General features: G+C 32.2%; 2 protein-coding genes across 2 annotated transcripts; one reads left to right on the top strand and one right to left on the bottom strand.

The window, feature by feature from the left end:
• Positions 1-3: 3 nt before the first annotated feature.
• Positions 4-13,156, bottom strand: LOC143254984 (uncharacterized). Its single transcript, XM_076509938.1, has 2 exons — positions 13,092-13,156; positions 4-2,807 (listed from the first exon to the last, which is right to left on the bottom strand). The coding sequence occupies exons 1-2, from the start codon at positions 13,133-13,135 to the stop codon at positions 2,309-2,311; spliced, it is 543 nt and encodes a 180-aa protein (XP_076366053.1). The 5' UTR covers positions 13,136-13,156; the 3' UTR covers positions 4-2,308.
• LOC143254983 (sphingosine kinase 1-like) lies at positions 4,073-23,285 on the top strand. Its single transcript, XM_076509937.1, has 6 exons — positions 4,073-4,813; positions 5,247-5,390; positions 14,705-14,799; positions 15,687-15,802; positions 16,889-17,109; positions 18,378-23,285. Exons 1-6 carry the CDS (start codon positions 4,354-4,356, stop codon positions 19,289-19,291), a joined length of 1,950 nt encoding a protein of 649 aa, XP_076366052.1. The 5' UTR covers positions 4,073-4,353; the 3' UTR covers positions 19,292-23,285.
• Positions 23,286-25,661: the final 2,376 nt, after the last annotated feature.

The raw sequence follows: 25,661 nt of genomic DNA, 5'->3' as shown, positions 1-25,661 counted from the left end.
AGTTAAATTTTACTTATTTCAAAATTTAGGTGAAGAGAGAGTACTATGTGGCTTCTGACGTACAAAAACGTTTACACTTAAAACAACACATGCGGGAAACAGTTTTAATAATAAAATATACTGAGAAGATGCTATCAAATAATATTACTTTAAACAGATGTTTAGGAAATAAAATTTAGATACATCAAATATTATGAGCATTCTTTACACGATCACATAGTTTTAACCACACGACTATAGCCTGATCCATAATTATATATAAGATGGCCATCCATGGACTAAAGGGAAAGCAGCTGGTCAGCACCTCTCAATGTTAACTCTTAGGCTACTCTTTTACAAACAGAGTTAACTGTCACATTATAACGCCCTCGAAGCTCAAAAGTCAAAGATATTCGGAGATGGAGACCTATTCCACGACTCCCAAATTGCGAGTCAAGAACTTGCTAAGACAAGCCACAAAAAAAATTGAAATGTTTAAAAATCTGCATTGTACACGTGAAGCTTTTTTTACCTCACTTTCATTAAGATGATCAAAACTTGGATCACACTCAGATATAATGTTTTTCATGGCATATTTGTAAGCAGCGAGTTTTTCGTATTTTAAAGATTGCGAAAAATATCTGAACTTCTTGTATATAATCAATTAAAAATCCAAATTTAATTGTTTTTGGCAGTTGATCAATATGTTTGTATATGATGAATGTGGTATTAATAAAATACGAATTCTGAACAGGCAAATCATATGAGGAACCGACAAAAATATTCACCCCCTCCTCTTCCTCGGAAGGAGTCCCAAATGACACTTTCTGTGAAATATGCTTAGACAGAAAATGTTAATACATGTGTGTAAATCAGCATGGAACTTTCAGTTGAATTAGGGATCTAATACAAAATCAGTCTTCTCTGCTTCCCCCTCCCTCAAGCCTTTTGTGAAATGTTTATGAGTTTGAAACTGTGCTCCAAACAGAATATTATTTGTTTAAAACTACCATTCATTACATTTAATTTGAAATTACTCTTAACATATTACTGCCATGCCAATATTTGTCAGGGAAAATTTATTACACTGGTTTCATATACTATATCAAAACAGGAAAAACAACATTTGTAATCATCGTGAAACATTTGTCAAGAGCTAAACATTGAAGAGGGTCTTCCAGTTTCGCCAATATCTGTCAGAACCGGCCCGGCATGGCCAGGTGGATTAAGGCGTTCGACTCGTAATCTGAGGGTCTTGTGTTCGAATACCCGTAGCACCAAACATACTCGCCCTTTCAGCCGTGGGAGCGTTATAACGTGACGGTCAATCCCACTATTCGTTGGTAAAAAGTATCCCAAGAGTTGGAGGTGAGTAATGATGACTATCTGCCTTCTCTTTAGTCTTACACTGCTAAATTAGGGACGACTAGCCCAGCTAGCCCTTGAGTAGCTTTGCGCGAAATTCAAAACAAACCAAGCTGTCAGAACTATCTAATACTATTTTCCTGTTGTTTTTTTTTAAGTAAACAGCACGATGTTGCTTGAAATAAATTGTATGAAATACAAATAATTATCATAACTATGATGTCAGAATTAATAATCTGGTTTGTTTATACCGGTTCATGCTTCACTGTCGGTTGAATTACACTGCACAACAAAGTTTTTGCTTCTTGAACACTGTTGGGTGTTCCTTATAGATTTCTGGCTGCTGATCACGAAAATCACATTCAAATTTGCCCATCACGTACCGTTTCATCGAAAATTTCAGTTTTGTCATTTTTTTCTTATATTTGTGTCCAAAAATTTTCGTTTCTGTAAGAGACCTATGAACAATGTCCAGGCATAAAATCAGGCCAGGTTGGAAGCTGTTCTGTGGAAGTACGCAGCTCGGGCAGGCTATAAAAGTGGCTTGCATACACAGATGCTGCTCATTGGATTAATATAGACCTTATAGTGTTTACGTATTGTTTCAGAATATAGCATTGCCTCAGTAGCACTGTAACAAATAAGTTAGGTTATACACGTTTTACAGGATGATTGGTATTGGTCAATATGTCTCGTCAATGTCGTAACAGCTATGATACATTCTGCTATATTTGTGGCGAGTATAAGCTTGTTCATCAGAGACTCTCAGTGACTGCTCTTATGAAGAAAGCATATCATCTGTATTTTGGCTGTAAAATTGGTGATCAAGACCAGGAATGAGCGCCTCACATTTGTTGTGCGACATGTGCTGTCTGTCTGAGAGCTTGGCTCAGACGCACTCGAAAGATAATGCCGTTTGCTGTCCCGATAATACGGCGAGAACAGAATACCATGTGACGGACTGTTACTTCTGTTTGACTAATGTGTCTGGTTTCCCTGACAAAAACAAGAAGTCAATTGAATACCCTAATCTGCCTTCAGCAATGAGACTCGTGTCACATGACGACAGTATTCCAATTCCGAAACCACCAGAGGAATGGACCTTAGATGAAGAAACGGCAATGCAGGAAACTGGCAGTAACAATGATCCGGATTTTGAACCGTGCTTCTCAGGCGATCCACATCTCATAACACAGTCAGAATTAAACCATCTGGTCAAAGATTTGAATCTGTCAAAAATAAAAGCCGAATTGCTGGGTTCGAGACTGCAGGAATGGTGTTTGCTGTCACCAGGTACGAAAATTTCTGTTTTTCGAAGCCGCCAAGATAATATAACCAAATTCTTTGCACAAGTTGACAGTCTCTGTTTCTGTGTTGGCATCGAAGGATTGTTCTCTGCTTTGGGTTGTGACCATGACCCGCAAGAGTGGTGTCTATTTGGCCACTTTGTCATTTGGCAAAAACTAGTAATAAAATATGACATTCCAGTTAATACCAAATTCATTCAAAAACCAGGCATAAAACTGAGGTCTATACTGTGTAAAAACTACACTGACAAACATCACACCGACATTATTTATAAAATACATTGTGATAACTGCTACGACTTCTATATTGGAGAAACAAGTAGAAAAATGGAAACCAGATTCAAAGAACATAAAAAGTCACCTTCACACGTTTTCGAACACTGGAAGTCAAATAAACACAACATAACCATAGAAAACACTCAAATACTAAATAAAGAAACAAACATAAACAAACGCAAAATTAAAGAAGCCTTACTTATACAACTTAAACCAAGAATAAACCAATACAAAGGAACACCTTTATACCTATATTAAAATTAATAATATAAATAATATAAAATTATATATTAAAACATCTAACACCGCCCTCTACATTCCGACACTCTACGTAAAATATTTTTTCAACCCAAACGAGCTGTTTTTACATATAAAGTAAACTGAATAAAGGAAAAAAAAACTCATGAATAGTTTCTAGAAAATATTTGATCCAGTGCTTATGCAACAAACTATACATAGGCCAAACTAAACGGTCGTTAAACGTAAGAACATAGAAATCATCACCGCCGTTTGGAAATAGAAAAATCAGAAGTCGCCGCTCACCTCTACCAAAATGATTAAATAATCAAATTCATAAAATTGAAACTTATTTATTACATAACCTAAATAAATATTAGAGAAGCTACTGAAATACACAAGAATTCAGACAAACTTATAAACAATGGTATAGGCTTTCAAACTGATCCGTCAAGGAAAACATTTTTCAGAGGAATATCTCTGAAGAAATCAGACGGAGAAAACAACACTCGCAAGACGTCGCTGTACACACACAGTACATCCTTGAAAATGACGTAATGGTACGTCAAATTAGTTGGGATAATTAACTTCACATTTTTGTAAATTTATGTTTGTTCTTCATTACTTAATTTGTTATTAATAAAGCTGTTTATCTTTATAACATGAACTTATTTGTTCTTATACATGACTAGTTACTTCACATTTCGATTTTGAGTATAAACAGCCAATTGCGTGTGCACAAGCAACTAATTAATTAAATGAACTTACCGCTAGGTGATCTTATGATGTTTTCTTTAATATAAAAATTGCCTGTGTAATGTTTAATAATAAATATTAGAAGGCAAGTGAGATGACGTATAAGGAAAATAAACGTAAAGCTGATCAAATAATAGAAGAAAACAATGTAAATAATAACAACAAAATAGAAACCACTACATAACGGTGTGATGGTAGCACCACCTACAGTTTCAATTTTTTAAGTCACGCGACATGGTTTCGTGTGTTGTGAAACAGTTAATGTGTGTTAGAAAGTGAGATAGGTGAGATTTGGTAAGGTAGTGTCCTGTTTTTAAAGAAATTAGAGTTTTGCGTACATTATGTTTCATACTTTCATTTGTTTAATAAACTTTTATTTAACAAAGTACATCCCTTTGTAAGTGAGGTGTACATAGTTTCATTGAATTTTGTCATGGAAGGTTTGGAAAGCGAATATGTTTCTTCTTGCTCACCAATGCCATCAACGTCTGCTTTATTAGAAGACATGTTCGTATTGCATAATACGAAATGTGTCGTCAACGTTAAACTGACTCAAAAGAATATCATTTTGGTACATCCTTCACCTACAAAAAATAATCGCTATGAAGAAACTGTCATCAAAATAAGTGACGTAGTGGGGTGCCATATAATGAAAGAAAAAAAAACAACTCTAAAAGATGCTGATTCGTTAGATCGTTCAATATATCTATGTTTGTATTGTTATCCTTTACGTTTAAGGGGTAAACTTCAAAAGCAGTTACAGCGAGTGCGGGAAACTATCACTTTGGAAATAAAAAAACATCAACAAGAGGAAGAAAATGTGAACGTTGCTAAAAGATGGCAGAAAGCTCTGTTGTTGTTACTGAAATCTGGTGAAACTGTTTATCTTCAAGGTGAGCACTTGTACTGTTGCACGTGTAAGCATTCACGATGTTTAGTCTCACAATAACGCAATTTCAAAACGTGTCCTTGAGATAATCAAAAACTGCAGAGAAATTTCAAATAAACTAATTGCAAAAGAGATTTAATTTATAACATAGTTGAAAATCTTATTACCATCATAAGATGTAACTGTGGCTCAGACTTCATATGAACTAGTGTTATTTATCATTTTTGACCCTTTAGTAAGAATAACATTATTAATGTAATGGCAAATAGAATGCAAACATAAGCTAGGATGTCATCTGTTTTATTTTTAAACTATTTAAGCTGCATTAAAATATGTCAGAAAACCATTTGATTTCAAAGGGCCCCCTAATCCATTAAATAAAATTTTCAAAATCAAATGTAACACTTCAACTACATATATAAACTTTTTTTTTTAAGGTATCCAAGAACTGCCTCCTCAGAGAAATCTGTTAATTTTTGTTAATCCAAGAAGTGGGCCAGGAAAAGCTCTGGAAGTTTTTAGAGAGCGTGTTGTCCCTGTTCTAGCTGAGAGTGATATTAAATACAAGCTTGTTGTTACAGGTGAGGAGAATTATTCTTTCTACATTTTACAAATTACCTCTTTCTAAACTCATAATTTTTGCACATTCTGCTGGCTTATTTTCTTGATGTCCTAAAAATTACTACCATACCTTATCAAATTTCTGGTGTATTTGTAAAGGGAGGATAATAACATGGATTAGTTTTCAGCCAAAGGCACATAAGTGTTATCCTATGCTCATACTGCCTGACAGGTAAATTGATATTTTCAATCAGATACTGAATGTGTCCTCTTGGATTTAAGGAGTCTTACGTATAAAGTCGTATTGTCTTCAAATAAATATTTTTGGTTTAGGCTGTTATGTCACTGGAGCCAGCAGTAAGTATAATTTTGCTAATTAATTACTCAACAGGCCTTTTAATTAAATTTTCTCATCATATGGATAAAAACAGAAATTATAACACTAAAAATTGGGTTTAAATAAATGTGATGGGCAGAATACAGATAGCTTTGTGCTTAATAGCAAACAAACATAATGTCAATATTTTGATTACTTGAATAGTTGGAATAATAATAATCTGAAACTCTAAGTTTGATTAGTTTAATATTTTTGACAGTCATGACACTAATTGATTCAGCTGAAAAAGTCTGAATTTGATGAAAACAATAATGGCAAAATTTTGATTACTGGATAGTTTCAAATCATCAAAAAGGATAATAATATTGAAAATTGTTGTTTATTATCAATTTATTGATTATTTTATGTGGCACTAATTGGTATAATTGATGCTTATAGTTAATGAATTTTATTTCCTAGTTCTAGGATAAGCTAAAAAATTTAAATAATTTATTTGTTATGTACAATAGAAAGAAGACTTAAGCAGTATTTTTAACTGGGGTTAATTACAGTATTAATTTCATGTGTGTATTTTAAATTATTAGGTAACCTGTAACCAGCAAAGTTATGAACCCACAAACAATCTTGTACATATAGGTTAGAAAAATGTTTAATAAACTGCTAGGAATTGTTGTGTTCACTAGACTGTAATCAGTTGTTGTTGTTTTTTCCCTAAATGAATGTAACTAGGACAGTTTCAAACATTGTGTTAATGTATCTCTAATACAACCTTGATTGATCTAAGGCTTAAATTTTGTTTAAATCCTTGCTGCACTACCTGAATTTTTTTTTGTTACATTGTTACTTTAATGTGAAATTATTTGTTTTCATAAATGTTTGCCCATTTTTAAAACAAACTTGTGCTGGTGAAGGAGTGTGTTTGTATTTAGTGCTCTGAAATGTTACTTTTTGGAACTCCCAGTGGCTTTAATGTTATATCAGGGCTACTGTGTTTTGCCAAATTACTTCAAAAGTACAGTTATTTTTCTTAGTCTGTGTATTTTAAATTCACTAGCATAACTCATGATGTCAATAATGTTCAGGCTATTACAGTATCTCTCGCATTCTAGCCAAGTATATATTCCCAAGACTAACATATTTTATATTTTAGTCTGTTTTCACTTTTTAAGTTCTTTAAATTACATATGCTGTATACATACATACATATGTTACTTACCTCGTTTTCCCTAGGCTCTGCATGTCTACATGTTGCATTTAAAATCTGTAACTTCGGTTTCATGTGTACTGGCCATTATTATTGTCAACCATTCAAAAACATTATCAGGCCATTAGATATTCAAATTATTTTGTGACATGTATTAGCAGTTTATTCCTGTGCTAGTAGGAGTACATACCTTTTTGTTTGTTTTTTTCTCTCAATAAGATTTCTATATTAACCCTCATCAGCCCTTACTTTTTGCAACACCTCAGGTTCAACTGGACCTCAACACAAAATTACTGTTCTAGTAAACTCTGGATTGAAATTACTAAAACTAATTACATTACAACTTTTATGTTAGGGTTAGCATGCAATGTAAACAACATAGAAATATATGTATTGTACAAGAAATATGTTGACAGATTAAGAAATTACGATGTTCCTCAGTATATGGATAAGTGGTATTAAACCATTCCTTATACAAAGATTGTACAACAAATGGTAAGGTTTTATTATACTCCTGTATTTAAATCATTATTCACCAAGATAGGATGAGATTAACACATTACTGCAAAATATGTTTCGACAAAAACAAAGTGAGTATTGTGGGTCACTTTGGATTTGACCAGACCTCAATACAAATGTATCGTTAAAGAAGGCTAAAGATTAAAAATCCAATAAGCAATCAATTTAGAATAATTATCAAACAAGGTTTCTTTAAAATAGGACATTGTAAGTAGTCATTACAGAGAACATTTGTTGAGGAATGAGATGTATATACATGTTCACCACAATGATGTCATAAGCAAACACACCAGATAGCAATATTGATGAATTATCCTGTATACAGTCTCTATAGTGAAATAAATATACAGAAATCTGTTTCATATGTTATATGCAGTTACTGAACTACATGTATAGGGATGGTCAGTGATAGCATGGAATCCACTTGGACCCCAAATAAATAGACTATAGCCTCATGCTTTATCTTTCTGTTTCAAAAACAATAGTATTATATTGATCCAGGATTTATGCTTGATAATTACATGAATTGATATAAATTTGTAACAATTACATCAAAAAGATATACAACCAAGATAGTCATTGGAATCCATTTGGACCCCAGGTTTGCTTATAAGGGTTAAACTAATATACAACTTTGTGCTCTATAATTCATCTTGACAACACTTACCAGTCAGTGTTGTAATCATGGGACACGCGTAAACAGAATATAGTATGATGCGAGAAACAGCCAGTTGCCATGGCAGCAATGTCTGGCCTGAGCATTACATAACATTTGAACCTTGTTCTGTGCACCTTGAATAATGTAAGCAATAGTGAAAATTTGTGCATTGTACTAATGATACATCTTGAAGGTTTGATAAACAACTTATTTCTCTTAACTTGAAGCAAGCTAGCCATGGCCACTGTATCCTGATATATCTGAGTTCTCACACACTAAAAGTTTAAGAACTAAACTGTGAATGATTGGTACAAGCTCATTAATTTACACTGCTGCAGAACAACTATTAGGGTAGCATTAGGTTACCTAAACTACACAGATCAATAGGTTTCATTATATTTACATACATTATATCCATTCTATTTCATTAAAATAACCAATACACCCAACAAAAAATCTGGGTCAATTTTATTGAGACTAATGTTTGACCAAGTAAGCTATCAAGACTGTATACCCCAAACAGATAAACCTTACATTTCACCCTCCCATCCCCCACAAACTTGAAAGTAACTTACCAGTAATGATTAACCCCATAATTTGCATTACAGCTCATAATTCTTGTTCAGATGTCTACTGTTGTAGTCTGAAATAATTAGTAAAATCTGTCATGTTGAAGAATAAAGCTTGAACACTGGAGTCCCATTTATGTCTTGACACTGGTCTATCAGGACTTCAAGTTTCAAGCAGATAACATCCATCCAGAGTGTTACAATATCTTATATATCATAATCAAAAGGTCGTAACTTAGTGTACTGAACATTTAAATAACCTTCAAAACTTGGTAATAGTTATTGGCCCTACAAGTCTATATCACATGTAAGATGTACTCCTAGTTAAACTTTATAACGTAAACCAACTGCTTCTTTAAAATGACACACTATAGTATCTTATTTTTTAAAAAACATAAAGTGGTATTGTGATTCTCCTAGTCATTAACTATGTTAATGTTGTTTTTTTCTGAATAATCTAATTTTTGATCAGATCTGTAAGTACTTCGAAGATGTACATAAAAATGCTAGACTTGGTCCAATTCTCGATATCTAAAACATTTTTCATAGGAATTATTTTTATTAATCTATGAACTGCCCGAGTCTTTAGATCAATTGTTTTCTTGGTGGATGTTATTTGCATCCACGTAATATTGTAGTTACCCCTAATCACAATATTATGTATTTTTTTACACTCTACCACGTGAAATAATTGAAGTTGTCACAGACATTTGGTTTTGGTTGCAACAATTTTCTCAGTTAAACCATAAATACAAGAAATCCCTCTTAGAAAATGTTCCATTCTTAAACTATTTACAGTTAAGAAACAATTTATACTTTAATCTTGCTGGCTTATAAGTGGCTGCATACACTTACTTGGTTTATACAGTATTACTTTCTGACTAGTACAATCATGCTGAAAATTAGGAGTTACTTAATATTCTGTACTCAGTATTATCAAACAAATAAAGGTATCTACAGTGTTCAGTATTATGAACATCCAAACTACACGTGAAAAATCACATTTGACCAGCCATTCGTACATTCATGAAATTGGCTACTCCTCCTAGGTGAATCCTGTTGAACATTGGAAAGAAGACCTGTTGTTAACAAAATATCGTGCATTTACTCAGCTACACCATACATCCTACACATAAGAGCAGATAAGTAACTCAAACTGTTTCTTCCCAAACAGCTAGACAGATGTTATCACAAGCCTTTTGTTTGTAGACCCCATAAAATTACCCAAACAGATGTGGAAAAATTTTTAAGATAAATTTCTAAACATGAAAGGTAAATGTAATTCTTATAGGGAAAAAAAAAGGGTAGCTGGAAGTAGAAAACCAGGTTGGCTCATTAATAGTTTGAGATAAGATTTAAAGAAATTTAAATTGGCTGGTATAACAAGATTATAGAAGATTAAGGAAGTTGGTGAAACAGAAATCAGAACATCATAAAGGATGTATCACAACATTTTGGCAGAAAATGTGAAAATTAACAGAAAGGATTTCCTTAAATACACTAAGGGTAAATAAAATGTTTGGATGGAATAGTTTCCTTGAGAGAGAGTAAAGGAAGGCTTTTTTTCTGATAATTTTGAGATGGATGGATTATTAAATTTTGCTTTTTTTGTTGTTGTTTTTTTTACTAACAAAGCTTTAAGCAGTATTTTGCATCCTGAACAGTTGATGGATGGAAACAAGATCAGATTAGATGACTCCATTAATTCTGAGCTGGGTGAGAAAAAACAGGAAATTTTAAAGAACAATAAGATTCCTGGGTTAGATATTCCCCCTAGGGTTCTGAAGGAGGTTAAAACTGGATATTCAAACCACTTGCTGGTAAAAAATGTTTTTTAAAGTCATTTAACAAAGTTTAGAATTGCATCAGATAGTCAATATACCTTATAAATCTTTGACATTCTTTGAAAACATTACTGTTTATGTAGATTAGGATAAGAGTGTATATTTGATGTATCTGGATTTTCAAAAAGCCTTTGGCAAGGTATCACAAAAAAAGGTTTGTAACAAAATTATTTCTATAGATGTAGGGGATAAGTCAGCAAATTTAATAAAAGTGTCTGGATGGAAGAAAGCAGAGAACTGTTCAAATGTAATTCAGTCAAACTGGATTATGTCACAAGTGGTGCACCTCAAGACTCAGTCTTAGGACTTTTACTCTTTGATTTACATCAATGACACTGATGAAAGAATGGTCAATAAATTACTTAAATTTGTTGATGATATTAAGGTATTAGGTATTGCTAGCTGTGAATAGGATACTACTAATTTACAAAAGGATTTAGATCATTTAGTGTGTTGTGAAAATAAATAGCAAATGGGTTTTAATTATAATAAATGCAAGATAATGCATATGGGTTATCATAATTTGAATTATAAATATAATTTGGATGAAAATAAACTTTACTGCCACAAAAGAAGGATTTTAGTGCAATAGTTGACCAGTCTCTAAAGTCATTCAAACTGTGGTGTTGTAATGCTATGTCAAATAGGATTTTAAGTTGTTTCTGTAGAAATATTGAATACAAGTTTAAAGAGGTTATAATTTCCTTGTATAGATAACTGGTTAGGCTACATTTGGAATACTGTGTTTGGTCTTGGTCTCCTTACCTTTGGAAAGACATTGAATTGTTGGAAAGGGTTCAGAAGAGGGTTAATAAAATGGTGCCTAGGATAGAGGGATTCTCATATGAGGAGAGGCTGAAATCTTAAATTGTTTTCTCTTACGTTAGGGGATGATATTATTGAGATTTTTAAGATTGTCATTTTTTCACATTTAACAGTGAGAATAGTAGGACTAAGGGACACAAGTATAAATTTTGGTAAGGTAGGAGTCATCATCAGCTAGGGTGGTTAGCCTCTGGAATGAGTTGCCTTCAAATGTTGTGGAGGCAGTAAATTTAAGAGAGTTTAAGATAAAATTTGATAACTCTGAATGATAAGGGCTGGCTTTATTTTATTTTTTTCAAATTTACTTACAAACAGGTTTAGTTTAGAGGATGGAACAGCTGAGATGGACCAATAAGTCCCATGTTTTCCCAAATCATCATGAATAAATTGACAATGGGATCCTCTGCAAAATGTTAAGCTCAGTGTTTTAAGTACTTTAACAGGTATAGTTCTAGAGTTTCATTGTTGGGGGGAGGAGGCTGGGTGTAGTGAAATACCTCAAGCATCACATGAGTTATTTCACTAACTCAACAGATTTTGGTAATTATACATTGCATTATCAACTGCTTAACATTGAATGCCTTTCTACATTTTATTTTGTGTTTATGACAATAATTTGAAAGCATCCTAACAATTGCTAATTTCACTCTTGTCTGTGAGTATATTTAAAAAAAATATATACAAGAAAAAGTGAAATTGTTTACAAAATTAACAGTTTATAATAGTATAATACATTGTCTTTGCATGAATTACTGCATTTGGTTTCTAGCTTCTAGTATTGAGATTAAGTTCTCAACAATAATGTGTAAAAAAATAATTATAATAGAGCAGTTTATCATGAAATAAAAACGAAATTTTCACAAAAGTCTATTTTAAATTATGTTTGGAAGAGTTTGTTTTAACGTATATGTATGATAGTATGAGGTAGGCATTGTCTCTATTCAAAAGAAAGTATGAAATTATGTGAAGTAGCAGAAAATATGTTTTAAAGTCCACTTATCATAGGCCTAACATTATTTAAGTTTTTATTAAGTACAGCCGATATTCAATAAAGGTATAAATTAACACTTTAACTTTTGTACTTTTTTTTTTTTTCTTTAGCTAACTTAGGGCTAAGTTTTATTGCATTTATATTCTCTAGACGGCTGGTATGGATATTAAAACTTTAATTCCGTCATCACGGATTTATTGCATTTGATACAATCAGTGAATAAATTTGTTATTCTACTGCCTAACGTTAGACCTTTTAAAAAGCTTTTATTAGTTTAGCCCTTAATGTGTCATTGTGCAAACTCTTTAACCAAAGTATATATATTCATTAGAGTTTTGTTGGTTAAAGTCCATGCATATTAAATAGTAAATTATTAGAATAAACATAACCTGGATATTATTATAGCTAGCAGGAACCCACAAAACATTTACGGTCAAATTAGTATCTTTATTGTAACAGTACTTCTTCAAATATTGGATTTGTAGAATAGCACAAAATATTTCTAATCGCAAAACCAGAAATCTTTGTCAATTTGTTTTGGACCAAACAATAGTTAAGCTTTTATTAAGTACGGCCTATATTCAAACAAGAGATAACATTATATCTTATGTTTTGATTTGCTTTTTACTTTAGCTTAGGTAGAATTAAGCTTTATTTTATTTAATACTATTAGTGAATACACTTATGTTATTCTACGATCTGACTTTAGTCAGTTTTAAAAACTTGAAGCTTTTAGCATGCTTTTTTACAAAATGTATATTAAAGTATACTTACATCCGCCTCTTATTTACATCCATTGAAATAACTTGCGCGCGCATGCATATTTAGATAGATGTTGGGCGTATTAACTCGCTGAATATTTGCAATAAAATTTGTATCTCTATTGCAACAGTACGTTTTATATACAGGATTTTTACAACAGTGCAAAATAATTCTAATCGCAGACACCACAGTCTTTAAATCCACACATCTAAGGTCTAACATTTGTTAAACATTTATTAAATACATCCTATAATAGATAGAACTAAATTATGGGTATTAACACTTTTATTGATAAGGAGAGAACAACGTTAACCTGAAGATGACCAAGGAAGGTCGAAACGTTGTTCTCTGCTTATCAATAAAAGTGTTTGTTTGTTTTGAATTTCGCGCAAAGCTACTCTGGGCTTTCTGCGCTAGCCGTTCCTAATTTAGCAGTGTAAGACTAGAGAGAAGACAGCTAGTCATCACCACCCACCGCTAACTCTTGGGCTATTCGTTTACCAACGAATAGTGAGATTGACCATCACGTTATAACGCTCTCACGGTTGAAAGGACGAGCATGTTTGGTACGAACGGGATTCGAACCCGCGACCCTCGGATTACGAGTCGAACATCTTAACCCACTTGGCCATGCCGGGCCACAATAAATGTATTAAAACCCATACCAGCCGCTCTGAGATACATTTTTATGTCAAGTGGGTTTCTCGTTATCAAGAAAAGTTAAATTAATATTGTAAGTTATGTACATTGTTTTGCTTCAACTTGGATATAAACTTTACCTTCTTAATACTATCAGTAAACTTTTAAAGATTATTCTACGGTCTAATGTTAAAAATGACATTAAAAAACCTTTTTAGTTTTTATACGTTGTTGCAACAAACTGTATATTGTTTACATCTGTTTAAATGAATTTTCCGCGCGCATTTTCAGGACAAATAAAAAGTATTATAATTAACTAGCAGACAGAGACCCGCAAAGCATTTGCTACCAAATCAGTATCTTTATTGCAAGATTAATTTTTCAAACAACACATTTCTGGAATAATACAAAACGATTATAATCGCAGCTCAGAAATTTTTAAATTCACTTACCTTAGTCCAAAGATTAGGTAAGCCTTCATTAAATACGGCCTGTATTCGATAGAAATAAATTAACACCAACTTGTGTGCGTTTTTGATTTAGTTTAGATGTGGATAATGTCTACGATGCTTAATATTATCAATAAATATAGTTTTTTTTCTACGAACTAACGTTAGGCTTTTCGAAAAATTATGATAAGCTTTTAATATGTTGTACAAAATATCTACTAAACTATATTTCCATCCGCCTTTTGTTTGCTCCTGTTGAAATTAAGTGCATGTGTATTTTTAGGACAAATAAAAATTATGTATAATGTTAATATATTTTGTTCTGAATGCACTACTATGACCATTACAAAACATTAATTAGTGTCTATTATGATGTGTTTTATTCTTTACTTGAAATTTGGTTGATAATTTCCTAACTTTTTAATTTTTTTCTTTCAGCTGTTTTATTTTTTGTTTTTTTATTGTGCAGATGATGAGTTAAAAATTTATTGAACTTTCATAAGCATGGCACATGTGGTTTTCTGTTTCTATTTGCAGACCGTTCCAACTGTGCAAGAGACTTTGTCAAAACACAAAATCTAGCAGCATGGAATGGGGTTGTTGTGGTCTCTGGTGATGGTCTTTTATATGAGGTATACAATAAATCATCTGTTTTATTTATTTTGCTAATACATTGGACAATAATTCTAAGTAATTCATAAAACAGATGTATAAAGGTAAAAGATATATCCATCCATACATTTTATTTTAAGTGTGTATAAAATTAACACCAGGATTTGCTTGCTTGTGTATATATATTTGAAAATGTACATAAAATTAAAGAATGAATTTTATTTTGTATCTGTTTGAGATTTACATTTGAATGTAAGTTGTGTTAACATTAGGATTTACTTGTTTATGTTGTTAAATGTTATGTCACAAAACATGAACTTGTATGTTTGCATACTTATGTACACTGCTAACATGGTATTGACTTTTTTTAATGTGTGTACATTTTATGAAATTCATTTTCAACTTGATTGTAGAATCTATTGAACTTTGTAATTGTTAGCAGCTTAACAAAACTAGTACTGTCCTTGACAATAAAAGAAAAGGAAGATTGTAAGGAATACATGTTTAATTGTTGGTGTTTTCTCTTTTTTGTTCTTGTGAATTGGTCTAGGCTTTTTAACAATGGTATTTAGATGGTGAGCATATGGGTAGCGTAGATTTTACTGAACTCAGACTTACATTTCTCATAACGTTTAGTAATCGCATGAACATTGGAAAATGTACATGATTCTGACTTCCATTTATTAAGTGTGGAAGTAATATGGGTGTTGGAGATTTTGGATAATACAATCTTGCATTTGTTTTCAAGTGTGGTAAGCACATTGATATTGGTGCTTATCTGACTCAGATTTGCATTTCTTACTAAATGTGGTGAACACATGAACATAGGAGGTTTTACCTAACTCAGTCTTTCATTTCTCATTTAGTGTACTTAGTTTTTATTTTTTCAAACAATTTTTTTTTTGAGGTTTTCAATGGTATAATGGAAAGAAGTGATTGGACCACAGCAATCAAGACTCCAGTTGGAATTATACCAGGTGGATCTGGAAATGGACTTGCCAGGGCAATTAGCTATGCTCAAGGGTATGTTTTTTTTGATGAACTATAGTTTACCAGAATAATAGTGTTTTCTTAACTGTTCACACTCATGGATGCATATATGAAACACCATGTAACCTTTATTTTGGATATATACAGGGGGGGGGGGACGAAAAAGTAGTTCCCCTCTTGAAAATGTTGTTAATTTATTGTATCTTTTATTAGATAACACAAAAGTAAAATTATGTTTTTAGAATGTACTCAATGAGATCTGTTCAAGTATGATCTGAGATCATAATTTTAGCACTGGTTTTGTAAAGACCTGAACTTTTCATGATTTTAGTTACATATTATCATAAAATGTGTTGTGCACCTGTTGTATTCGTAAATTTTCTAATTCCAGTTAGCCTACAAAATGATGAAACAAGTTTCTCTGCAATAATCAATTGTAAAAATGAAACTCAAAGTAACATAAACTAGTTTCATAAGTTAATATTCAGTGGTAAAGGTAATTTAATTTGAGATTACATTTATAAAATAGACATGTTAGTTACAAGTCAAAAGAAGTAATTATATCTATGTAAATCATTAGTTAGGCCTGACTTGGAATGCTGTGTACAGTTTTGGTTGTACCAAAGAAATGATATTCTCTAATAAGAATTTATAGAAGTGCTACTTTGGATGATTCTAGGAATGAAAGGATTTCCTTACAGGGGTAGGATAGTGTCTCTTAACATATTATCTCTTCTAAAAAAAAAAAAAAAAGGATAAATGGTAATTTTATAGAAATTTACAATATTCTCAAGGATACTGAAAGAATAAAGGCTTCTGATTTCTTTGCACTACATTCTGAAGATAATAAGAGGACACAAATATGAGACTTTCATTTCATTTGTAATTTATATTTCTAACTAGGTAATGCTGTGATAGGAAATGAGTTGCCATCAAGAGTGATAAGGCCAGCACTTTAAAGAAGTGTCAAATATTCTTAAGTACTAGAACTCTTGACACTCGCAAAAATAAACTACTGATTATATGAAACATTTTGTATACAACTGAAAAGTTGGTTACTTCTTGAATGAATACATGAATATTAAAATTTTTTGGTAAAAAGTTTTTAAATTTCCATAGGGAGCCATATGGTAGAAAAACAGTCATCTCAAGTGTATTGAATTTAATTCATGGAAGGGTGTCTCCAATGGATTTGGTCCGTGTGTCCACAGCAAAAGAAACATTGTATTCCTTTCTTTCTATTGGTTGGGGTATTATGGCTGATATTGACATTGAGTCTGAAAAGTTGCGAGCAATAGGAGAGGCTAGGTTTGGTTTATGGGCTATTGTTAGGTCTATTGGTAAGTCCATTTTTCATTGTTTAGGTTGTTCATTACAAGTTATTAAACCAAAACACTCAATAAGAATTTATTAGACGTGCAGTTCTCTTATAAAACTTTTCAACATTTTTTTTTCCTTGTTTGTATAAACGTTTCTAAAAAAAAATTTTAGTTTCTGTTGTTGCATGCATATTGTAATCCTGGATTACAGCTTTTTATGTTAAAACAAATATATTTTTTCTGTTTTTATATTGTACTGTAGATAAATCTGACCCTACTATGTGTGTATCTATATATAGGTAGAAGTACCTCTGATCTGTGTGTGTGTGTGTTGTATATGTTAAAAACATAGACACTAAGAAGGCCTTTGCAAAATTCATTTTAAATTTCTTAGTCATAATGAATAAAACAAAATTTTCATGCTGCTGTATAATAAATATGAAAATATTTTTACACGTAAATTCTTGATAATAAATATACCTTTTGTGTCACTAGATTGAATACCTATAAGTTTATAAAATTCAAATTTTTCAGTACAACTGAGATGGAAAGATTATCTTCAAGGAGTTGGGCTTATCTGAGTATTCCCATGTTATACTTGAATAAATTTTCAAAAGAAAGGGAAGAGGTTGGGAGTATGAACTACATAAGAAATATTAAGGTGAAGTTTCTAGTTCTGTTTAAGATCTTTTATTATTTCATTTCATTTGTAATGGGCAGAGGTTGGTAGTGACATATAACATGTAGTAGATATTTTAGGGTGGTTTCATTTTGTTTTACTATGAGAATTAGAACAGCTTTTAGGGGTAACTGTCTTTTTCTATCCACGACTGGCTGCAGACAGTGAAAGCCAGTAGCAGTTGAGACATTGTGGGTGTAAGCACTGAACTCCATACTCTTAATTGATTTTCCTTGATTATCAGCTAGTTTTAACATCAGCCTTTCTGGTAAATGGGATATCTCCAATGCATTTTGGAGCTACTGCTGCAGACAATATATATTATGACTTTAAGATGACAAATGTGATTTAAAATTGATTTTGCAGAGAACTTTTTAATGTTTATTTTTATAATAAGATCATTGTTTTTTAATTGCCTATTAACAATTAATGTAAATAATAGTTTTGAAGCTGTTTATTTCATTATATATGTTTATAAATTGTGGCATAATGAAATAGATTCTGTTGGTTTTTATTCCAGAGCAGTTTTAATAGTGTTCTAAACAGTTAGATGTATAGTTTTTTAATGCATATGTAAAAGATCTAGCAAATATTTTCTATCTTCTGGCAGGTTTGAGAAAGTACAGTGGAAGGCTTTCCTATCTACCTCTTGATGGTTATTTGCCAAATGCAGTGAAACAACTGACATCTCAGCACAGGATGAAGAGAAGTTCTACTTCTGGAGGCAGTGAATACGTAACAACTTCTCATGAAGAAAGAAAAGATTCAATTAAAAAAAAAATCCAACAGTTGGTGAGGTCAAAAAGTTTGAATTTCACCTTCGAAGAAGAGACAAGTAAAGAAAGTGTAAGTAAACTGTTTACGAATAAAAAGATTTCTGACTCTTCTTCACTAGAAAATTCAAATTCATCATCAGATTTTATGGTAGAACCAGAAAGGACATATTTTTTGGGTGATGAGGTAACGGTGACCCACCAAAGTGATGTACATCCTGCTGGAGCATGTTCTGAGCAAATTGAAACAAGCTCTGGACAAACAGCTAGTTGGAATGACGTTCTTCAACTGTCTGCTGTAACTGTAAATGGTGAATCTTATGACATTCCAAATTCTTCTGAAAAAACGTGTAGTGATGCAGCTCAAAGTTCACTGCTGCCACCAATTAACCAACCTTTGCCATCTAACTGGGTTGTTGTTGAAGGGGACTTCATTATGGTGTATGCTTCTCATCAAACTCATCTTGGTACTGACGTGTTCTTTGCCCCAAATGCCAAGTTAGATGATGGGTTGATGTGGTTAGTCATTATCCAGGCAGGTGTTTCCAGAGTTCAAGTGATAAACTTCTTGCTTTCACTACAAAATGGTAAACATGTGGATATTCCATATGTAACTATGATACCTGTTCGTGCATTTCGACTGGAACCATTTTCTACAGAAGGTTACATGACAGTTGACGGAGAGGTTGTCGACTGTGTTCCTTTACAAGCTGAGGTGTTGCCATCCCTTGCCAGGATAATGACTCGATGAACAAATAAGTATATCAATGTGGTTTCTCAGTGTGACATTGATCAGTCCAGTATATATATATTTTTTCTATTTTATAATAAAAATATAACATTGTTCTTTGTAATTTTGAAAATTATACATTTGATCCCAATATATATACACACACACACACATGCCCTTCTGTCTTTCATTAAAAGCAAAACTTTCAAATAAATTGGTAACTCTTGTTTAAACTACTTAAATTGTGTGTGTGCAGTGTGTACATATAAACAGATATCACAGAATGGTATAAACTACAGGTGGTGTTACAATTCATTCCAGCTTTGAAGATTAAACAAATGGCATAGAATTGGGGAAAAAAGGAAATAAAAGTTTTGCATGTTTTTCTTGTTGTTAATGTTAACTTCTAAGATTTCTTGCACATCATGAGTACAATTACATTTGAATACAGTTTAGGAAAAGGACAGTTGTTTGTCTGTTCTTTCATATGAATGTTTAGTTGATCTTGGCTAGTCGTGAGTTGAAGTTATGTTTTTAAAATCTTAAAGTTTGCTTGCATATGTGTGTCTTCATTGTTTAAGAAAGGATAACATTCCATGGTGTGGAGTGGGTACTTTGTTTTTTTTGTTTGTACATTTTGTGTTAAATTTTGTTGACTTTTGATGGAATTTTAAATTTTCATAATTTTTATAATAAGGATGTTGCTGTTTTCTTACATAATTTTTGGGTTAAAGCTAAGCGATATTAAATTATTTATACCTAGGAGAAGAATTATTTTGTGTTTTGATTACACTTTCTTCTACTCTATACATTCGTTTGCTGTGGGATATTCATTGATTGAACAGAACGTTGATAGTAATCAATTATTATTATTATTTATTTAATTTTTTGTAAATTGTTTTCTATTTCTGTTATTTTAGCATGTCTAAAAATTTCACCATTAAAAGATGTAGGATATATTTTGTCCAGACCTCCTGTGTTTAAAGACTTACTTTGTGGTAGTAATATCTTGCAAAGTACACATATTTAGCATTTTTTTATATACTTTCACTAAATAGGGCATTGTTGATATACAAAACCATATATTTTAATGTGCAAATATAGGCACTAGGACTTTGTTAGTACTCTGAATATAGTGCTACGTTTTAAAGGAATTTATATTCGTGATATTAGTACCAAGACTGATTAATTTGTCTTATTTTGCTATATTCACATATAGTATTTCTTGGACAGAATAATGAGGTATGAAATAATTCCATATTTTGATATTTGCTTAATTTTCAATCATACAAATGTAGAAGATGAAAAACTGCTTTTTGATGAAGCAAAACCAAATTAGTGACGTCTGTGATCCCAATAAATATTAAGGTCAAAATTGATCTACTATTACAGGCATTACTTTTTAAATATCTGTAGAAGACTTCTTACTGCCAAATGTAGGACATTTCATAATCCAGTTATGCTGTAACTCAACATCAAGGTAATATGCTTACTCTGTCTTATTGCTAAAATTTTGGTGTGATACAGCTATGTGCCGTAGCTTGAAAATATCTGCAATCAGTTGCTGCATAAGGTGTACCTCATCAGATACAAGGTTCTTCACACATGGAAAAGCATTCCTATGTTCCAGCTGATTACACAACTTTGTGTGTATTAGCTTTCGTAACTATGGCGTCTATATGTCATGACTGGATCTGGTGGTTAAAGTGCTCAATGCATAATTCGCAAGTCATCGATTCAAAACCCCTCCGAACATACTCTCCCAGCCGTTGGGGTCGTCATAATGTAACAATCAGTCCCATTATTCATTGGTAAAGAGTTGAATATGGATGGTGTTGAGCATCTGCCTTCCCCTTTTAGTCTAGCCTCTAAAAACTATGGACGGCCAATGCTATTAGCCCTCGATAATCTTTGCGCGAAATTCAACATCACAAAATACATGACAAGGGGATTAGAAATATTAACCCATATCATGAGCTTCTTCATGTGCCAAGTATGATAGTGTTTAACGAGTGAATGACTGCTCATTATTATCATACGTACGTACATTTTGTACAGGTACAAGTAATGTGTATGAAGATTTCGTCTGTAATTCAGAACACGAGAATAAATTTAAAAGTTGCAATGCTTTTAAAACTGAAAATGTGAAATGTAAGAGTGGATAATCTCACTTTTTTTGTCTAATATCAAACTCAAAAATGAACAAATACGTTTTGAGCCCTTACTGGTGAGCGTTATAATTAATATTTGTCTGTTTGTTTTTGTTTTTAATCGTTATATATGTTGTGGTTGACCAAATTATAGCGGATTTGTTTTTCCATTCATAATATTGGAAAGAGAAGTATATAATACGTTGTACTAAACAACCAGACTTTCTGAACCTGGGTCAATGTGTAAGTATAAACATGTATTTAGGTTTGTATTTCTTTAGCTGTATTTTATATAAAAGATACTCCAGTAACTATATTTTGACCAACAACTAATAACTTTATTATTATGTAATGTAACCGTATTTATCTGGATATATCCAGTTACACCAGTTTCTGCATTTCTTTTCAGAGTATATATCATAGGCATATTTTTCAGCCGCGGCATAACGGTTCGTAGCATGGTTTCGAGATTTTCAAGTACAAACGTTTAAATAACAGCTGTTATTTCTTGACTGATTTGAGTTACAGTTTTGGACTCAAAAGTTCAAGCTCTTTCGATTCCATGCGTGATATTGCTGGCTTACAAAAAAAAAAAAATACAGCTGGTAAAAAAAAAGGGGAGGTAAGCCTCGTAAATTAATTTACTCAGATCTTCTCTAAAAGAATTTAAGTTGCGCAGCTATTGAGGATTCCTTCTTTTTATTAATTAACATTTATTTTACTTACAAAAAGTGCACATATGCTAACTGTAAGACAGTTATTAATTTTCAAGGTGATTTATTTATCTCGTAGAATTTTAATCGGAATATAATTAGGTGCCTGTGTTAAAGGTGAAAGGGTCTTATAAAAGTTAATGTGTGTGCTCTTGGAGCATTATTATTTGTAAGTGTATCTGGTCGGTTGTGAATTTCGTAGCTCTTGAGAAAGTTAGTTACAGAATTTTTTCAAATTATTTTATAATAAATTTGTTTCAATATATTATTAGCACATTCTACATAGAAGCATTCCAACCAATATTTTAGTATGTAAATCCCTTAGCCCTGTGTCTGAAATTAGGGTACAAATCGTGAAACTTGTATGAATGGTAGTTGCCCCTGCTTCAGCACATAACTTAGTGATTCTTATCTATTTAACAGTAAATTGCACATAAAATTCCATAATATATGGGGGCACTTCATAATTGATTTTTATATAATACCTAAATAAACTCCTTTATGTTAACAAACAAGTGATTTGTGAAAAATGAAACGCCTACAGTCTAACGTACTATAAACAGTAAATATATGTTCCCTCTAAATCTAATATAGCCTATTGCTAGTACAGCAGTAAGTCTACGGATTTACAACGCTAAAATCAGGGGTTCGATTCCCTTCGGTGGGCTCAGCAGCTAGCTGATGTGGCTTTGCTATAAGAAAACGCACACACACTAAGTCTAATAAATATTCTGTAAACAAAATGTCTACAGTCTAACATATATTCTCTAGGAAATAAATTGTGTGCAGTATAAGTATTCTGTAAACAGTAAATTGTGTGCAGTATAATATAAGTATTCTGTAAACAGTAATTTGTGTGCAGTATAATATAAGTATTCTGTAAACAGTAATTTGTGTGCAGTGTAATATACATATTCTGTGAACGGTAAATTGTGTGCAATATAATATTCTCTGAACAAATAAACTGTGTTCAGTTTAATATACATTCTGCAGTATTGATAAAAGAGCTACAAATTAACTCTTGAATAAGATTACTTTGGGTATGTGATTTTGTAGGAGATTTGTGATTTATCTGATATTTAAATTTTGTTATTATTTATAAGGTGACTGACGTTGTATTTGTATTGAAAATAAACGGAAATCTTAAAGTATGAGTTATTAATTTCATGCGTACTTCTAAGTATTAAATACATTAATTAATAACAAAATGAACTACAATACTACAATAACACTGTGACATAAGGTAACGTTTAGTAAAGCATTTCCCCATCTTAAAAAAAAAAAAAAAAGAGTTCTTGCTGTATCCCGTCCAGTTCTTTTAAATTTTTGGGGTTGACGAACACCTTTCAATTCTTCTTTAAAAATTATATATGTAGTTGATTGCTATTGTATATCGGAAAGAACCACAGAGAATGGCTTTTCGCTCACCATTTTGTTGTTTTGAATCCAAATTGACACCAAAGAAATTCTATTTGTAGACTCACGTGGACTGTGGACAATGAGCTACCAAAAAACATCAAGAATATTTGAAAGGAATTTCACGTGTACAGCTTTTATTTTTCTTTTCGCATTCATTGTTGTAATGTTAGTATATCCTGTGTCCGTCTTTGTCATTGTGTTTCTATTTTATTCTGTTTTTATAATTTTATGTTTTGGGGTTATCAAAATAAAAATAAAAAAGTTGAGGAAAACTTTTCTTAGACCTGTTATTTCTGTTGGACTGTTTGTACCCTTTCCTTGCTTTTACTATGTTTTAACGTTCACGTAATGGGTGAATTCATTATGAGATATGCTATTTGCTACTTTAGCCACTATTGTAACGTTACTGTGTGTGTGTGTGTAGTAATGCATTGTACTTTGATAAGCTTGCTTGGGAACTTTGAAAGGCATCAGCTAAATCAGTTTATAATAATCCTAACTGTTTGGCAACCTAATAATATATATTTTTAGTTTACATCGTTTTCAGATTTAATTTCATATTTTTAGATTTTTTTTAAAAATAGGTACACTAAATGATCAGTTTTTGGTGGGGATTTTTCCAGTCAGTGTTGTTTAATTTCCCCTTCCTTTTATGCTTTGCACAGGCTCAGCATGGGTAGGTGTTTGGGGTGCTCGACTCTCGAGCCGCGGGTTTGAATCACCGTCCAACCAAATTTGCTCGTCCTTTCAGCTGTGGGGAGATTTCATTATTGGATTCTTGGTTAAAGTATTCGGCGTGGGTGGTAATGGCTAACTGTCTTTCCTTTTGTATGTTTAATTAGGAACGACTAGCACAGATAGCCCTCTTGTAGCTTTACTCGAAATTCGTAACAAGCTGAAACGAGTCTTGCAATGTTGAGGAGAAATCCAGGGAATTCTATCTTGCTCATTTCTTTGTCTCCTGAGTACATATCCAATCCACCATCTGAGTGGTCGTCCTTTTGCATTCCATTCGTTTATTTTGGTATTAAATGCTCTTTGTGATACAGAATTTAGGTGTCCGAACCACATAACTCGTCTCTTGATGTATGATGTGTTTGTTTTATGAATTTTGCGCAAAGCTACACGAGGACCATTGCGCTAGCTGTCCCTAATTTAGCAGAGAAGGGAAGGCAGCTAGTCATCGCCACCCACCTCCAACTCTTGGGCTACATTTTTACCAACGAAAAGTTGAATTGACCATTACAATATAACACTCCCATAACTGAAAGGGCGAGCGTGTTTGGTGTGACGGGAATAGAAAACCACGACCTTCATAATATGAGTCGATCGCATTAACCACGTGGCCAGGCTGGGCTGGGCCCCTTGATGGATGGCAAGATTGGTTCAGTTTTCACCTTCTATTAGATGTTACGTTACGTATTTTTGTCTCTGAAGGTAACAACGAGAATTTTCCAGTCTATGTTCAATACAACAAATTATTTACTTCATACAAAATATGTGCCATGTTTTAGCAGTAATCAACACTATTTTATCATATTCAACATGCACCTTTCTTCGGAGCTTATAGGCTGATTGAATCCTGCTTAGGATTACAAGAATACATATATTGAAGGACGTAGTGAAAATTGTGCAACTTGTAGTATATCATGAACCCTGAGCGCCACCTACACAATCCTGGAATGACTACATAGGATGATAAAGGACCTCAATCAAGAAAGAATTAAAATACGTAATTTGTACAACATTACAGAATACAGTAATTTATACAAAAGAACGTTCACTAATACAGTGTGGTGAACTGTACTATACTATACTTTAGTGTATTATACGATTCTACACTGTATTGTATTGTAATACAATATGTTATTATATTACTGATATATATGTATTCCCGTGTCTTTACCATAGCAATGTTAAATTTGTAATAAATTCATGATTACCCATCAATACATAATATGTTATTGCTTCGGTAAAGACACGGGAATACATATGTACAGTAATATAATAACATATTGTATTATGTATTGTACTATAATACAATATGTTATTATATTACTGATTTTAATGTGATGCATGTGAAGTTTTGAATATTAAATTAGTAACACC

This window comes from Tachypleus tridentatus, chromosome 7 (assembly GCF_004210375.1).
Source record: "Tachypleus tridentatus isolate NWPU-2018 chromosome 7, ASM421037v1, whole genome shotgun sequence".
NCBI lineage: Eukaryota > Metazoa > Arthropoda > Merostomata > Xiphosura > Limulidae > Tachypleus > Tachypleus tridentatus.
The sequence above is the reverse complement of the archived record's forward strand: the minus strand, read 5'-3'. Positions and strand labels throughout refer to the sequence as shown.

Coding starts and splice junctions, on each gene's coding strand:
- LOC143254983 (XM_076509937.1), top strand. CDS start 4,354: ATGGAAGGTTTGGAAAGCGAATATGTTTCTTCTTGCTCACCAATGCCA. Junction 14,800..15,686: donor GTGATGGTCTTTTATATGAG/GTATACAATAAA, acceptor TTTTTTTTTGAG/GTTTTCAATGGTATAATGGA. Junction 15,803..16,888: donor GCAATTAGCTATGCTCAAGG/GTATGTTTTTTT, acceptor AAATTTCCATAG/GGAGCCATATGGTAGAAAAA.
- LOC143254984 (XM_076509938.1), bottom strand. CDS start 13,135: ATGCGCGCGCAAGTTATTTCAATGGATGTAAATAAGAGGCGGAT. Junction 2,808..13,091: donor GATGTAAATAAGAGGCGGAT/GTAAGTATACTT, acceptor TTTTATTACTAG/TTTTTGCCAAATGACAAAGT.